This window comes from Gossypium hirsutum, chromosome D11 (genome assembly GCF_007990345.1).
Source record: "Gossypium hirsutum isolate 1008001.06 chromosome D11, Gossypium_hirsutum_v2.1, whole genome shotgun sequence".
NCBI classification, from domain to species: Eukaryota; Viridiplantae; Streptophyta; class Magnoliopsida; order Malvales; family Malvaceae; genus Gossypium; species Gossypium hirsutum.
In genome coordinates this window covers 20,094,194-20,112,046 of record NC_053447.1, presented here as the reverse complement: position 1 = coordinate 20,112,046, position 17,853 = coordinate 20,094,194, and the positions used below count along the sequence as shown (strand labels likewise).

Here is a 17,853-nt window from a genome sequence, read left to right as displayed (position 1 = left end):
ATTGATGCATTCACACAGCACACAGCTTAATAGGACAAAGTGATGAGTTGCACCATGCTTTCTGGTTTGTTACGTCTGATTGTCGTCATGAAATTTTAACACTTAAGTATTTAGATTGTTTTTCATATAGTGATATAAAACTTGCAGTTAAATTTTTAATTGATATTAATTTCGAGTTTTATTGTCGATAATTCTTTACCTAAGCTTATCTCTTTTATTACCATTATAATGAGAATCAAGATTTGGTAAATCAAAGAACATTGATTAGCAAAACGCACTGGAGGAATGAGTTTGATTAATTATTTGGCATTAATAGTTAAATCTTCTATTAAGTAAGTATGTAATAATTTTGTTTCATAATTCAGCTTACTTTGACCAATGCACCTTTACTTCAATATAATGATATTTACATTAAAAAGAAAAAAAAAATTGGGCTGGGTCTCACAGTAAACCGACCCGACTTTGGTTGAGGGAGGGGGTATTTTTGACCTGATGCTAAACACATTCCATTGACTATAGTCATCTAGAAAAGTCGGCTAGGGCTTCCCTGTTTGTCTATAAATAAGCACTCAGGGCCTCCCAATTCTTCTGTTTTGAGAGTTTCTCTCTCTTTCTCTTCGGGGGAGGGCTTCTTTCCGACAAAATTAGATCCTGAGAGTTCAAAGAAAAATAAAACATTAAAAAGAGCAGCTAACAGAAATCAGTTTGCAGTTAAAAATAAACTTGATTGTTTACTTGAGAGATAATCTAGGTCCGTATCTTATCACATCCGGTCGCCATGGATTTGCGGTTCCCTTACTCTCCCGCGGAAGTCGCCAAGGTTCGCGTGGTCCAGTTCGGCATCCTCAGCCCCGACGAAATTGTAATTTTCAATTTCTCCAACTTTTTCTTTCTCCTTTTTTCTTGCAGTCTTTTTGGTTGCTCTAGAATCTTTGTACTTAACTGGTAACTTCTTTGCGGTTCTTCTTTCGTATACTATACAAGATGAAACTGCTGGGACGTTTTCTTTTTCTTTTTCTTTTTCACTCGTTACTCGAGCTTGTTGAATTGGGGAAGTACGCTTTTTTATTTCCTTGTTTTTTTCTTCCTTTTTGCAGCGGCAAATGTCAGTGGTGCAGATTGAGCACAGTGAAACGACGGAGAGAGGAAAACCCAAAGTAGGAGGTTTAAGTGACCCGCGACTGGGCACGATTGACAGGAAATTAAAGTGCGAGACGTGTACGGCTAACATGGCAGAGTGTCCAGGGCATTTTGGGCACTTGGAGCTTGCCAAGCCTATGTTTCATATTGGGTTTATGAAAACTGTGCTTAGTATTATGAGATGTGTCTGCTTCAATTGCTCCAAGATTCTCGCTGATGAGGTACTACTATGTTTGATTAGGTTGCTTACCTTAATTCAAGCTGAACGTATTTTTAGTGGGTTGATAACTTCCTGTAATTTTTGATGCTTAATATTAATTAGTTCCCGCTTGCCATCTAAGGTAAAGAACACATAGATACGTTTGAAGAAGTTTGAGTAACTTGAGCAGTGTTAGATATGGTATTTTGAATTAATAGAAACTGGATGTGAAGCATATAAAAGGAATGATAGGTTTTAATGGTTTACTTTTGACTATGAAATATTGACTGTCGGGTAGGGAGTGATATCTGGCTTCATAGGTGATCCTTTTTTTTTAATTACAACTGCTTCGGGTTATGAATATGATTTCCGTGTTTCCATATTTGTGTTTTAATATGTTGTTGCACCTGCTATTTATGCATGCTCTTATGTGTTTATTATTCAGTTTGCATTAAAACCTTAGGAGCAAATATACCTGGTCAGTGGTTTTACGATGCCATTCTCTAATTTAATTGTTGTATTTTCAGGAAGATCATAAATTTAAGCAAGCTTTGAAGATAAAAAATCCAAAGAACAGACTAAAAAAAATTTTAGATGCATGCAAGAATAAAACTAAATGTGAGGGTGGTGATGAAATTGATGTCCAAGGTCAAGATGTGGAGGAACCGGTAAAAAAGAGCCGTGGTGGCTGTGGTGCTCAGCAACCAAAGTTGACTATTGACGGTATGAAGATGATTGCTGAGTACAAGGCCCAAAGGAAGAAAAATGATGACCCGGAACAACTTCCTGAACCTGTGGAAAGAAAACAGACTCTAACAGCTGAACGGGTAGCCATTTTTAAATTTGCATGGTTAATTTGGCTTTGTTAATCTTTTTTTTTCTTCTATAGTTATTATATTTGATATCTATTGTGTTTTATAGGTTCTTAGTGTCTTAAAGAGGATAAGTGATGAGGACTGCCAACTATTAGGTTTGAATCCCAAGTATGCCCGTCCAGATTGGATGATTCTTCAAGTACTTCCAATACCTCCACCTCCTGTGAGACCCTCTGTGATGATGGATACATCCTCTAGGAGTGAGGCAAGCTCTTTTATCTTGCCTTTTACGTCAAGTTCTCTGAAGTTAATTCCGTGTATGATTGCACCAGATGAAATCTGAATTCTCATATTTTCTGAATCCAGGATGACTTAACACATGCATTGGCTATGATCATTCGGCACAATGAGAACTTGAGGAGACAGGAGAGGAACGGGTCACCTGCACATATCATATCTGAATTTGCACAGTTGTTGCAATTTCATGTTGCAACATATTTTGACAATGAGTTACCTGGACTTCCAAGGGTACCCTTACCCACGCATTATTGAATTTGTGTATTGCTGAGATATCTGTATGTTGTGTTGTTAAAATAAGCATTTATTTTTCTTGTTCAGGCTACACAGAGATCTGGGAGACCTATTAAATCTATTTGTAGTAGGCTTAAGGCGAAAGAGGGCCGGATTAGGGGTAACTTGATGGGGAAAAGGGTTGACTTTTCAGCTCGAACGGTAATTACACCAGATCCAAATATCAATATTGATGAGCTTGGAGTACCTTGGAGTATTGCTTTAAATCTTACATATCCAGAAACTGTGACACCATATAACATTGAAAGGTAAGTAGCTTGATAGATTTTTTTGATGTTCTTCCTTATTTGGGCAAGTATTAGGAGCTGAGCTATCTTTGAAACAGGTTGAAAGAACTTGTGGAATATGGGCCTCATCCTCCACCTGGAAAGACTGGTGCTAAGTACATCATAAGAGATGATGGACAAAGGCTTGATCTTCGTTACCTAAAGAAAAGCAGTGATCATCACCTAGAACTTGGTTATAAGGCGTGTTTCTATTTCTGACAGTCTTTTAGTATATATGATTTATTATTCCATGTTGTAACTGTAAGAATCATGGCTGCAGGTGGAGCGGCATTTAAATGATGGGGATTTTGTCCTTTTTAATCGTCAACCTAGTCTCCATAAAATGTCAATCATGGGCCACAGAATTAGGATCATGCCATACTCAACGTTCCGTCTAAATTTGTCAGTTACTTCACCATACAATGCTGATTTTGATGGTGATGAAATGAATATGCATGTTCCTCAATCATTTGAGACAAGAGCTGAGGTTTTGGAGCTCATGATGGTGCCTAAGTGCATTGTGTCTCCTCAATCAAATAGGCCAGTTATGGGGATTGTCCAGGATACACTTTTAGGATGCCGTAAAATCACCAAGAGGGATACCTTCATAGAAAAGGTGATGAGGATGATAGTGATGCTCATTAAATATGACTACTTAAATGCTATATATTTCTTGTAGTTGTGATGCGAGTCTAATTAATATGAGGGGGTTTTGCAGGATGTTTTCATGAATATATTGATGTGGTGGGAAGACTTTGATGGGAAGGTTCCTGCACCTGCAATTCTAAAGCCACGGCCACTTTGGACGGGGAAGCAGGTTTTTAATCTTATCATACCAAAACAGATAAATCTATTGAGAACTTCTGCATGGCATTCAGAAAGTGAAACTGGGTCTATCACCCCTGGGGATACTCAAGTGCGAATAGAAAAAGGGGAGGTGCTATCTGGCACTCTTTGCAAGAAAACACTTGGAACATCTTCTGGAAGTCTTATACATGTAATTTGGTATGTCTTTAGTTGTTTGTTGATTCTAGGAGCGCTAGCCCATTGCAAAAGTGTGATAAGATTAAGCCCTAAATCTTACAAGTTATGGATGTGCTATCAGTTTTTCCTTATATATAATTCTGTGAAGCTGAACCCTTTTCATAAACCAAGATTGTGAAAATTTTACTGTTATATTACTTCTCCTCTTGAGTGGGTAATGATTTGGTTACTGTAATGTATACCTCTTGTTGAATATGGGGTCTCTCCAACATGAGCATTTGGCTTTGTCCTTAATCCCATTAATATTTTGAAATATTGAAATAATTGATGTTGTTAATATTCTTTTATAGGGAAGAGGTAGGTCCAGATGCAGCCCGGAAATTTTTGGGACATACACAATGGCTTGTCAATTATTGGCTGCTGCAGAATGCCTTTAGTATTGGTATCGGGGATACAATAGCTGATGCATCAACAATGGAAAAAATTAATGAAACCATTTCTAAAGCCAAAGACGATGTGAAACAGCTTATTGTTAAAGCCCAAAACAAGGATTTAGAGCCTGAACCTGGAAGAACTATGATGGAGTCCTTTGAAAACAAAGTTAACCAGGTACCTAAAGTCAAATTGCTCAAGCTATCTTTTGTTTGGCATCATTTTTTTGTAGGTTATAATGTGGTTTGTTTCTTCAGGTGTTGAATAAAGCTCGTGATGATGCAGGAAACAGTGCACAAAAAAGTTTGTCTGAAAGCAATAACCTGAAGGCGATGGTTACTGCAGGATCGAAGGGAAGTTTCATTAACATATCCCAAATGACAGCTTGTGTTGGTCAGCAGAATGTTGAGGGAAAGCGAATACCATTTGGGTTCATAGATCGTACATTGCCTCATTTTACCAAGGACGATTATGGCCCCGAAAGTCGTGGTTTTGTGGAGAACTCTTACCTGCGTGGTTTGACCCCACAAGAGTTCTTTTTTCATGCCATGGGTGGTAGAGAAGGTCTCATAGATACTGCAGTTAAGACTTCTGAGACTGGGTACATACAGAGGCGACTCGTGAAGGCTATGGAGGATATTATGGTTAAATATGATGGAACTGTGAGGAACTCATTGGGGGATGTTATTCAATTCCTCTACGGTGAAGATGGTATGGATGCTGTATGGATAGAATCTCAGAAGCTGGATTCTTTGAAGATGAAGAAATCAGAATTTGATAGGGTCTTCAGATATAAAATAGATGATGAAAACTGGAATCCAACTTCTTACATGTTACCAGAGCATATTGAAGACTTGAGAACCATCCAAGAATTGCGTGATGTGTTTGATGCTGAAGTTAATAAACTTGAAGCTGATAGATACCAGCTTGGAACAGAGATTGTAGTCACAGGTGATAGTAATTGGCCTTTGCCTGTTAACTTGAAGAGGCTTATCTGGAATGCACAGAAGACTTTCAAGGTTGACTTTCGAAGGGTGTCAGATTTGCATCCAGTGGAAATTGTAGATTCTGTTGATAAGCTCCAGGAAAGGTTAAAGGTTGTTCCAGGTGCGGATCCTCTGAGTGTGGAAGCCCAAAAGAATTCTACCCTCTTCTTTTGCATTTTGCTTCGCAGTACTTTGGCTAGTAAAAGGGTGTTGCAGGAGTATAGATTGACGAAAGAAGCATTTGAGTGGGTTATTGGAGAAATAGAGTCACGGTTCTTACAGTCCCTAGTGGCACCCGGTGAGATGATAGGTTGTGTTGCTTCTCAATCAATTGGTGAGCCCGCTACTCAAATGACTCTCAACACCTTCCACTATGCTGGTGTGAGTGCAAAGAATGTTACCCTTGGTGTCCCCAGGTTGAGGGAAATTATTAATGTAGCCAAGAAAATCAAGACACCTTCTCTTTCTGTCTACCTCTCTCCCGAAGCTAGTAAAACTAAGGAGAAGGCCAAGAATGTCCAGTGTGCTTTAGAATACACTACTCTTCGGAGTGTTACGCATGCTACTGAAGTATGGTATGATCCGGATCCAATGAGCACAATTATTGAGGAGGATATAGACTTCGTTAAGTCTTACTATGAAATGCCAGATGAAGAGGTTGCACCAGAAAAGATCTCCCCTTGGCTGCTTCGAATAGAGTTGAATCGTGAGATGATGGTCGATAAGAAATTGAGTATGGCTGACATAGCTGAGAAGATCAACCTGGAATTTGATGATGATTTGACTTGCATATTTAATGATGACAATGCAGAGAAGTTGATCTTACGTATCCGCATCATGAATGATGAAGCCCCAAAGGGTGAATTGAATGACGAGTCTGCTGAGGATGATGTGTTCTTGAAGAAGATTGAGAGTAACATGCTGACAGAAATGGCCCTTCGAGGTATCCCAGACATCAACAAGGTGTTCATTAAACATAGTAAAGCAAGCAAATTTGATGAGGCTGATGGGTATAAGACTGGGGAGGAGTGGGTGCTGGATACAGAAGGTGTCAATCTCTTGGCTGTCATGTGCCATGAAGATGTTGATGCAAGGAGAACAACAAGCAATCACTTGATTGAAGTTATTGAAGTTCTTGGAATCGAAGCAGTTCGTCGGTCCTTGTTGGATGAATTGCGCGTTGTGATATCGTTTGATGGGTCTTATGTGAATTATCGGCATCTAGCTATCCTTTGTGATACAATGACCTATCGTGGTCACTTGATGGCCATCACCCGTCATGGCATCAACCGTAATGATACAGGGCCTATGATGAGGTGCTCATTTGAAGAAACTGTTGATATTCTCCTCGATGCTGCTGTTTATGCCGAGTCGGATTATTTGAGGGGTGTAACAGAGAATATAATGTTGGGCCAGCTTGCACCAATTGGCACGGGAGACTGTGCCTTGTATCTCAATGATGAGATGTTGAAGAATGCCATTGAACTTCAGCTACCTAGTTACATGGAAGGTCTGGAATTTGGCATGACACCTGCACGTTCTCCAGTGTCAGGAACTCCTTATCATGAAGGCATGATGTCTCCAAGTTACTTGCTGAGCCCAAATCTCCGTCTCTCACCCATTTCAGATGCACAGTTCTCGCCTTATGTTGGTGGAATGGCATTCTCTCCTACGTCATCCCCTGGTTACAGCCCATCATCTCCTGGATACAGTCCGTCATCACCTGGTTACAGTCCTACCTCTCCTGGTTACAGTCCTACATCTCCTGGGTACAGTCCCACCTCTCCTGGTTACAGCCCCACATCACCTACTTACAGTCCTAGCTCACCAGGATACAGTCCGACAAGTCCAGCCTACTCTCCTACCAGCCCCTCATATTCTCCAACCTCACCAAGCTATAGCCCTACCTCTCCAAGTTACAGCCCTACATCTCCAAGTTACAGTCCCACATCCCCCAGTTACAGTCCCACTTCACCTAGCTACAGCCCCACTTCACCCGTATATAGCCCCACTTCACCTGCATATACCCCCACTTCTCCTGCATATAGCCCCACTTCTCCATCATACAGCCCGACATCTCCATCATACAGCCCTACATCTCCTTCGTACAGCCCCACATCTCCTTCCTATAGCCCCACATCTCCTTCCTATAGCCCCACTTCTCCTGGGTACAGTCCAACCTCACCAAGTTACAGTCCCACATCACCAAGCTATAGCCCTACCTCTCCAAGTTACAACCCGCAGTCAGCCAAGTACAGTCCGTCTCTGGCATACTCACCAAGTAGTCCAAGGTTGTCTCCTTCCAGTCCTTACAGTCCAACATCACCTAATTACAGGTAAGTCATGGTAGACTAAGATTGATTCTTTGTTTTTGTTTGTTGCTGCTGGCGCTCGGGTGGTGTGACTGTTGTATTATATTCCCGATTCTCCTTGGTTTTAAGGAATATATATATATATATATGATCGCTTATATTTTGTGCTTGCGATTTTGTTGTTGATGCATTTAATTTCTCTCTTCTATATTGCAGTCCAACATCACCATCATACTCACCAACTTCTCCATCTTATTCCCCTTCAAGTCCAACATACAGTCCTAGCAGGTGACTTTTCATCTTTTTCTATGTAATTGAATAGGTAAACTTAGGAAGTTTTAAATGAGATATGTCTCCGGTTGTGATATTTTCAGATTAAAGCAAATGGTTATTACTGACTTCTATTACCAAATTTGTTCTAATGCTTTTTGACGAACTGTTTTTTGTTTTATTTCTCTGAAACCAGCCCATACAACTCTGGAGTGAGCCCAGACTACAGCCCAAGCTCGCCACAGTACAGGTAAGCAGACGGAGTGTTAAATTTAAAATTTGATCTCTTTTGTTGCTGTTGTTTTATGCTGAATGTTGTGTGCAGTCCAAGTGCTGGGTATTCTCCTAGTGCCCCTGGATATTCACCAACATCAACTAGTCAGTACACTCCAAGCAACAAGGATGGTAGAAGCAATAAGGATGACAGGAGTAAACGATAAGGCATGCAATATTTGAAAAAAGCTGGAGAAGAAGGCAAGGTTGATTTGATCTTATAACTTTAAAATTGTTGCAGTTTCTAAAATTGCAGTAAAATGATTTAGATAACACATCTATTTATCTAATATAAATGTAATATCTAAGTGGTCCATTCAAGAATAGGTTTCAGCATGTAAATAATGTGAGTGATGAATGCATATCTGACTGGAATTCAGTTTTGTGGAGTTTGCAGTTCCAGTGAGGTTGGTTGGTGGAATGAGGCAAAAAGATGGTTGTAATTGGGGAAGGGACAGTAGCTCTGCTTTTTATTGTGACAAAGGGAGTGAGTAATTATCTCTATAAAGTTAAATGCCCGTTGTGGAACAATCAGGAAGCCTTATGTTGTGCCCTCAAAAACCCAAAAAAAAAAGCCTTATGTTGTATCTGTTAGACCTGCTATATATACCATATGCAGTCGTACCCATGTAATGGAATGGTATGGGTGAGATTGTGAAACAATCAACCTTGTGTGATATTGTTGTATCTTTCAGTAGACACTGAAATATAATTGAAAAGGCCATCAAGGATATTTTTTAATATTTTCTATTTCATTCTTTTTCTTCGACTGTAGTAGCTGTATCTAATATACGTGTTCTTGACAATGATTTTTTGGTGAACCACCAATCGAAGGTGTTGATTTGTGTCATCTTCTCTTTTTCACTTTCATCGTGGTTTTGTAAATTTTAATTTGCAGGTGTGATTGTTTGAAATATAAAAAACTTTACATGAGTAAAATGGTGTTGCAATGACTATTGGAGTGACATTTTTATATCGGTTAAAGATTACAAAATTTTAAAAATAAGTTGTTTCTTTCATCATTTTATCTTTAGTTAGACATTTAATTTAATTATTTAATAACAAATTATAAAAAATACATAAAAGGCCCAAAAAATTTTAATTTTACTTAAAAAGATATAAAATTTTAAAATGTTAATAAACTATAAAAATAAAAAAATTGCATAAAAGATATTAAAAATATGCTTTTTAGTATGAAATAAAAGAATAGAGTAAGTAAAAATAAGATAAATTGGAGCAAAAGAGGAGTGCATATTTTATTGATTAATAAAAATATTTTACAATGTTTTTCCAAAGTTTATATTTATAAACATAAGAAATATAAATAAAATAAAATTCTACTTTTAATAATTATTAGAGTCCTAAAGTCTTGATCTTGATGGACATTTACTTAATAATAAAATATTCATAACATTAGATGTCCATTGGTAGATAACGTGTCTTATTAAAATTTTACTAAGATAAAAACTCCGTGGGAAAAAATATCCTAGTAAAGGAAAAAGACTACAAATATTTATAATAGACATAACATACTGCCTCATTAAAAACTATACTAGGAAAATCTAGTGGGACAAAACCTCGATTAGGAGAAAATTAGTACAACGCATATTTACTTCCCTTCATGACAACATCACATAATATATCATCTTCTACGTATTCCAATCTTGAATACTAATTTTGCAAATTATTACTTGAATAAAGTTGATGAATAATTATATCATCATTTTCTGGAAGTCATGAGTGAAAAAGAATTTTTAGGGAAATATATTTTGATCTCTTCAGAAGTTTCAATAATAATCATGCCAAACTTTGATCATGATCATTCTATACTCATGTATATGTTCAAATCAATTCATATAAATATTTGCACAACTGTATTGAACAATTTCCCCAAAATTCTATGTGCGTTCAGCATTTTAAATCCTTTAATGATTTTAACATAAACTTCCATTATATAGTGATACATATAAAAGCCTATAACAACAATAATTAGATGTATGTCAAATCTTTCGTAAATTGCCAGACTAATAAGATATATAAAAGTTATTGCATCTACCATAAATAATATCTTTTCAATGCTAGGACTTTAGTGAAAAACTTTATTTTTCTTATTTCATTTTTGCAAAACTACTTCTAGTCTAGAAACTTCACGAATTTAATTATACTTGAATTGTGTCTTTCCATTTTAACGAAGATTTTCTATATCTATATTTCTCGATAGATTTATTCAAAATTCTTATTTTCTTTCATTATCTCAATAATGTTATTGCATACAAAATTGTTCTTGACAACTTTTCTATTTTAGGGTTCCATATTTTCTCGTTTTGACATAACTTATTGAGATTTCTTTATTTTCATCATTTTCATATCCAGGTATCTGGATCTCTTTTGAAGTTTGAATAATTAATTATGTATTGGGTTTCTTTAGGAACACCAGTTTTCACTATTTGACCATCTTGATTTATTAATTTCTTTTACTATAATTTTCATGTTTGAAACCAATGGATCTACTATGTTTTAGGCATGCATTGCTTTTAATTTATTCTAACAAGTTGTCCTACTGAGGCTTCAACACTTAGTTATTCTAAATGCATTTGACAATAAAATGAATTATTTTTTTGAACTTCTAGTCCAAATCACTTTCTACGAGAATCGAAATAATGATAATTCATTCCAAGTAATTTATTTATCTAGCTATTATTTCTCTCCTCCTAATGTTGGGAAAGCTATTAAATCTAATAGTAATAACAAATCATATCATAATTGAATCTCTAATTTATTTAAAACATCTAATAATACAAGGAGGTTCATAATTAACATATATTCTCAACTTTCTTTGAATACTCATTTTATGTACTGTTGTTGTAACAGCCTGTTTTTGAGTCTGATCGGAACAGTGGTTTCGGGACCACTTAACCGAGTAAAAATATTTATTATATTATTTTAATAATTTTTACAGCATGATGGAATTATAGTATAAAAATTTCATTAAGAAATTTTACCGTTTAAATACTTAATTTGATAAAAAGGACTTAATCGCGTAAAATGTAAAAGTAGCATGCTATAAGTTAAGAGTATTTATTTGCTGATAAGTTGAATGAGAGGTCCTTATTATGTTATTGGACCAATGATAGTGGTGCTGGTCATAAATGACCTTAAAATATGTGAAATATGCTTTTATTTCATTAAGGTTAATTTGGTAAAATGGTTATTAAATTAAAGTAAAGCAAAACAGAAAGTGGCAAGCATTTTTTTCTTTCTGCACGATTTTGAAGTTAGAAAGCCAAAGTTTTGGCTTTTACATTTGGCCAAGCTTAGATTCTCAATTAGGGTATGGTTTTTATTCCGTTTTTAATAATTTATACGATTTTGAGATCGTTGCTTTGTATTCTAGCTAGCTCATACCTCAATTTCTGAAAATTTTGATGATTTTGATATGTACCATTGTTGAATACTAGTATATTTTGAAGTATTATGCTAGATTATTGATGGGTATTGAAATATATACAAGTTTGATAAAGTGAATTTTGACAAAAATGAGCATTAGGGTTTTAAAAAATAAATAAATAGAAATATTATGTTAGAAATGTGAAATAAATGAAAATATGGGCTGATTAGAAGATATATAGTATTCGGCTAAGAATACGTATAAAGAAATTTCGTATATTTTGTGTATTTGTGAATTAGGAACTAAAGTGTCAAAATGTGAAAATATTAGGGCTATTTTGTAAAAATGCCAAAATATATTTATATGGATTGAATTGATTGATTTGGTGAATAAATGAGTTAAATTTGAATTTATATAGATCAAGATAAACAAATACCGGAACTTGATCGGGGGAAACAAAAGTTAGATGGGTAGACGAAAGTATTCGATCAAATACGAGATAAGTTCGTGTAGCTAGAATTGAATTATTAAATATTTGTAATTGTCCAAAAATAAAAGTATGTAAGTTGAATGAATGATCTACTTGAATTTTAAATTACTGATATGCTATTATATTACTGTTTACATGAATGCAAATGAAATGTTACAAATACTATATATGTTATATAGATTTTGTATAATAATAGGCATTGAATATTAAATTTTGAGTATTTAAATGTATGTATTTAATTATATTAAATATATAAATACGCATATGAATTGAGAAATTGAGCTATTGATTTTTCATTTCTTAATTGATGAAATTGGATAATACTGAGCCTGTTTGAACTTTAGAAAATCGTCGGATACGAGTGACTTGTCACTAGGGTTACCGTTTGGTCGAGCTCCTGCATTTATTGTGGACTCACCACAACTTGTATGAGCTTACCGTTTCAGCTCTACGGAGCTTACCGTTTCAGCTCAATAGAGCTTACCGTTTATTCAGCTCGGAATGAGCTTACCGATCATGGCTCGAAAGAGCGAAAATGACAATGAATTGACGAATTTCTGATAAATACACTTATAGTGTATCACCCGTGTATCCCTCGATGTTCTAATAGGTTCAACGGGCATAATTACTATTACTGATTATATGAATAAGCTATGTAATTATATGGACGAATTACTGTTGATATGTATAAGTTACGGATAAATTTCTGTTATTACCGATGAATTGCAGGTTATATGAATAGAAAAAAAAATGATATAAATGTTATATGATTTACATGATTTAAAAGCTACATGAAATACATGATTTACATGGATTGTTGTTTTATGAATATATGAATTATAGGGACGACATGATATATTTGGCTATATGACTAACTCTTGGATGGTGATGTGAATAGACTTTTTGGACAAATGAATTGATTTTAATTGTTTTAATGCTTAGATATTAAATTGGAAAATTTTAATTCTATATTATACGGCTTACTAAGCTTAATGCTTACTTCATTCATTTTCTTATGTTCTATAGTTTCGGAAGCTAGCTCGATTTTGGACTAGGTGGGAGATTTGCTATCACACTATCCAAGCAATTTTCGGTACTTTTGGACCTTATGTATTAATGTAAATATAGCATGTATAGTTAATTTTTGGTATGAATTTTTGGGGTTTGATCAAGCTATGTGATATGGCTTGAGTTGGAAATGTTTAGTTTAGAATGGAAAAATTATGTATTATGTTCATTTTGGGTGCACTTTGATAAATGGTATTTTGGTATATTTGAATATATAAATGCCTTGGTTGAAATACTGGAATTGGGTTGGTTACATTTGAAATTTTGCAGGGGGTTTAATGTAAAAATAAGCCGAAATATTGTCAAAATTTATATAAAAAAATGAATGAATGAAATCAATTAGTAAAATTTATATGAATTATGATTTATTTTAATATGTTGGTTGTTTATTTTTAAATTTTGTGAAATTTTTTGTTGATATGTCCGGTAATGTCTCGTAACCCTGTTTCGGCGACGGTTTGAGGTTAGGGGGTGTTACATTTAGTGGTATCAGAGCCCTTTTTTACACAAATAACTCATAATTATTTTCAGCATTATCGAAAATAGCTCGATTGAAAATCATCTTTGTCTCAACAAAGCAATTTCGTTAGAGCCCGGAGATAATAAAGAATTAAGAAATAAACGTATTGCACTTGTGAAGGTTCTTTGGCATAAACACGGGATAAAGGAAGCTACGTGGGAACCCGAGGAAGTTATGCGAAAACAGTATCCTAATTTGTTTATCGGTAAGATTTTCGGGACGAAAATCCCTAAAGGAGGGGAGAATATACTTATTCTTTATAGTTACTTTATTCAGTTGTCTGTAATCAATACACATTCTCATTGATTCATCTTTCTTTAATTCTTTTGGGCCCATTTGTCACTTACCCAACGGATTCGATACTTTAACTACAAATTAATGATGCTTATATTTGTGCATTATTGGTCATGGTTTAAGCTCATGTGTGAAAATAAAAGTTTCATAGTATGTGTGTTTTGGTAATGCCTCGTACCCTATTTCGGTATTGAATACAGGTAAGGGGTGTTACAGTTGTAGAGCAACTTGAACATATACCGCACATTAAAAAATTCTTAAATTGGGTTATTTTTTGTCCTAACCAAAAATCAATTGTAATGGGGAGTACTTGTCACAACTTATTGACATGATGTGTACAAACGTTGATTCATATAAAATATAATATCCTTATATACAAAAAATTTTGTTCTCAAAAGTAATTATTTAACTACTAATTAGAGGCATTTAATTATTAATCCTACTAAAGGCCAGTTCTTTATTGCTTTTGAGAAGTGCTTTTGAGAAATTTGAGTGTTTGGCATTGCTGTCAAAAAATGCTTTTGAAGAATAAAATGTCCATTAGACATGATATTATAAAGTAACAAATATGTATTTAAATAATGTTCAAATTAGTTAATATTATGATATTTTAGCAAAAATATAAAAAAATAATTTATTATAACTTATTGTTAATATTTTAATATATAATATTAATTTTAAATATTTCTAAGTAATTAATATTAATTATTTATAAAATTTAATTAGAATATATAAACTATATTTAAATATTTAAATATAAAAATTAAATATTTGTAATTAGATATTGACACGATTGTATTATTATAAAAATTATTTTTTATTTTTAATTAATGCTTTTAACACATTTGTATTATTTTATTTTAAAATGTATTTGAATATATAACTCATGTTATATACTAACATAACATATAAAACATAAACCTAACGAATTAAAATATTACATATATTTGGATTAAAGTTTTAAAAAGGGATAATATTTATATACCAAATATAAATACTAAAAATTTTACAATAGCATTTACAATTTAAAGGGAATTCATTAAACTAGAAGCTATAGCATCTCTTGTTAATTCCATTTCAAAACCACTTGAATTGTTTGATTCACCGTCATCATCACCGTCATCATCACCATCATCATCGTCATCGTCATCATCACTTTCTCGACCATGCGCATTTTCTGAATCAATAATATTCTCATATGCCTAGTTAATATCTTCGTATTCCATAAAATCTGCATCATTTCGACCGATATGTTTTCAGATAAAATTGTGTATCGTCATTATAGCAACAACGATCATCGTTTGCTTCTCAAAACTATAACTTGGCATATCCCTTAAAATAGCCCATTTTTTTTCAAAACACCAAAAGTTCGTTCAATCACGCTACGTAATGATGAATGTGAATGATTGAATACCTCTTCTTTACCAGATACCGATCTACCTCTACGAAAGTTAGGTAAATGATATCGCTGACCTCTATATGGTCCAAGATAACCTTTCATTTGAGGATATCCAGAATCAACAAGATAATATTTTTCTACGAGTCATAATATAACAAACAATTAATCATATTACTTTATTAAAATTATAAATTAAAGAACTTATACTTTATTATTTAAAAAATCACATATAAAAAAAATATCTAACCATTTGGTGGGTGCATAAATTTGTATTTCGGATCTCGAATTGCATCAAGAAATATTCTAGTGTCATGTGCCGATCCTTCCCATCCAGCCATGACAAAGGTGAAACACATATTAAAATCACATACTGCCATAACATTTTGAGTTGGGATACCTTTTCTTCCAATATAGGGAATTTGTTCATTTGGTGGAAGAATAGCAGCAATGTGAGTACCATCAATTGCACCTAAGCAATCCTTAACAAATAATCATATTACTCTCATGCATATTTTTAGTCAACCAAATATATTAAAATATAATAATATATAATTAAATTTTAACCTTAAAATGTGGCATATATCTAGAATCATTACGTATTTGTTCGGGTATTGAGCTAAAAAAAGGATCTTCGGGTTCAATTAGATCAGTGGCCATCCTTGAAACTTTCTCAAGCACAATTGCAAAGTGTTGGCTTATTGTTGATCCAGACCTCTGAAATCTATCTCGACATTGGGAAACTTTTGTGTCGGTGCCCAAGATGTATAAAAAAATTTCCAACATTTCACTAGAAGATATGTTTCTTGAAGTTTGCAGGTTGTATCTTATCTCCAAAACTCTCAACAAACTTGTGAATACCATTTTAGACATCATAAAATTAATCATACAACATGATTCATGACTATCGAGGATCTCTCGGATCCATGTCTTACCTGATTGTTTTGAATCCATGCATGTAACATCCCGTACCCAAGACCGTTGCCGGAGTCGGACACGAGGGGTTCACAGACTAAATTCGCTTACTATCGCAGTCCATTTTAAAATTTCCCAGGAAGTTGGCTAACTGCGACACTGTCACCTTAAAAATCATATCTTGAGTTTCACAACTCGAAAATAAGTTTCGTAATTTTTCCCTGAAATTAGACTCATATGCCCATCTACAGATTTTTTTCTAGAATTTTTGGTCAGGCCAATTAGTACAGTTTATTAGTCAAAGTCTCCCATGTTACAGGGATCGACTACACTGACCTTTGCGCATTACGACTTGGATATCTCCCTGCACAGAGATTCAATACTGATGCCGTTTGTTTCTATAGAAACTAGACTCAGAGAGGAATCTATACATATATGGCATGACTCCTAATTATCTCTGGTTAATTTATAATGAATTTCCAAAGTCGGAACAGGGAATCCAGAAACCGTTCTGGACCTGTCTCACGAGAACCTGAATATCTCTTAACATACTGTCCATATGATCGTTTCGTTACTTTCCTATGAAAATAGATTCATCAAGGTTCGTTTACATAATTTATTCATTATTTAATTCCAATCCTAATAGTTTTAGTGATTTTCCAAATCTACATCACTGCTGCTGCCAGCATCTGCCTTTAAGGTGGACTTTACCTATTTCATAGTTTCCATGATTCAACTAGCCCTTTTAGCATAAATAGCACAAATTATGATAGTGATTAACCATTCCATACCAAATGATTATAACATTATGCTCAAACATATATAAGCCATTTTCGCATGGCTATATACATTAACCAAAATATTCTTCCGCCACTAGTCTATTTTATACATGCCATAAGATAATCCAAAACATAGCAGTACCAAACAGTGGATAGTGATAGTGTGACTAGTTGCTGACGATCCCCGAGCCTGTAGCTTCGCAATGAGATCTATAAAACAGAGGAAACAGAGTAAACGGAGTAAGCATTACAATGCTTAGTAAGTTTTAAGCAGTGTCAACAGATAACAATCAAATTATAACATAGTTGTTCGTATTTTTATTTCACTCTTCCTTCGGGCATACCATCCCTTTACCGAATATGCACATCTCATCATATACAATAGGCAGATAAACTTTCACATAAAAGTGAGCTCATGTGACATAGATATATCGTATGATTTCACATCGCCTCTCACACTGATCCGATGTCACATAATCATAGGAATAGTCTCATAGATTGCTCTCGTATGCATCACATAACTACCTTATGATTTAGTGCAAATCAAGCTCACATATAAACTTGGAGTACATACCTGTTTAACCTTTCGCATTGAATATATTTATAAGCAATTCTTATTACGAAGTCTTACCCGGACATAATCTCCACACGAAGTTATCGGGTCTTACCCGGACAAAATTCCCACACGTAGTCATCGGGTCTTTAGAGCTCGGATATAGTACGAGCACAAAGCTT

The 17,853-nt window shown here is 34.6% G+C and overlaps 1 protein-coding gene across 5 annotated transcripts; it reads left to right on the top strand.

Moving 5' to 3' along the window:
* The first annotated feature begins 540 nt into the window (after positions 1 to 540).
* Positions 541 to 9,009, top strand: LOC107912855 (DNA-directed RNA polymerase II subunit RPB1). Of its 5 annotated transcripts, none has more exons than XM_041106428.1 (15): positions 541 to 862; positions 1,098 to 1,361; positions 1,867 to 2,166; positions 2,261 to 2,419; positions 2,521 to 2,682; positions 2,773 to 2,993; positions 3,071 to 3,212; positions 3,292 to 3,627; positions 3,730 to 4,016; positions 4,346 to 4,604; positions 4,685 to 7,182; positions 7,942 to 8,013; positions 8,192 to 8,245; positions 8,321 to 8,469; positions 8,666 to 9,009. In XM_041106428.1, exons 1-14 carry the CDS (start codon positions 779 to 781, stop codon positions 8,433 to 8,435), a joined length of 4,953 nt encoding a protein of 1,650 aa, XP_040962362.1. In that variant the 5' UTR covers positions 541 to 778; the 3' UTR covers positions 8,436 to 8,469; positions 8,666 to 9,009. The 5 variants fall into 5 exon arrangements, with proteins under 5 accessions (XP_040962362.1, XP_040962363.1, XP_040962364.1 ...); XM_041106429.1 differs by having other exon boundaries at positions 8,321 to 8,474; XM_041106430.1 differs by having other exon boundaries at positions 8,321 to 8,474; positions 8,649 to 9,009.
* The last annotated feature ends 8,844 nt before the right edge of the window (positions 9,010 to 17,853 follow it).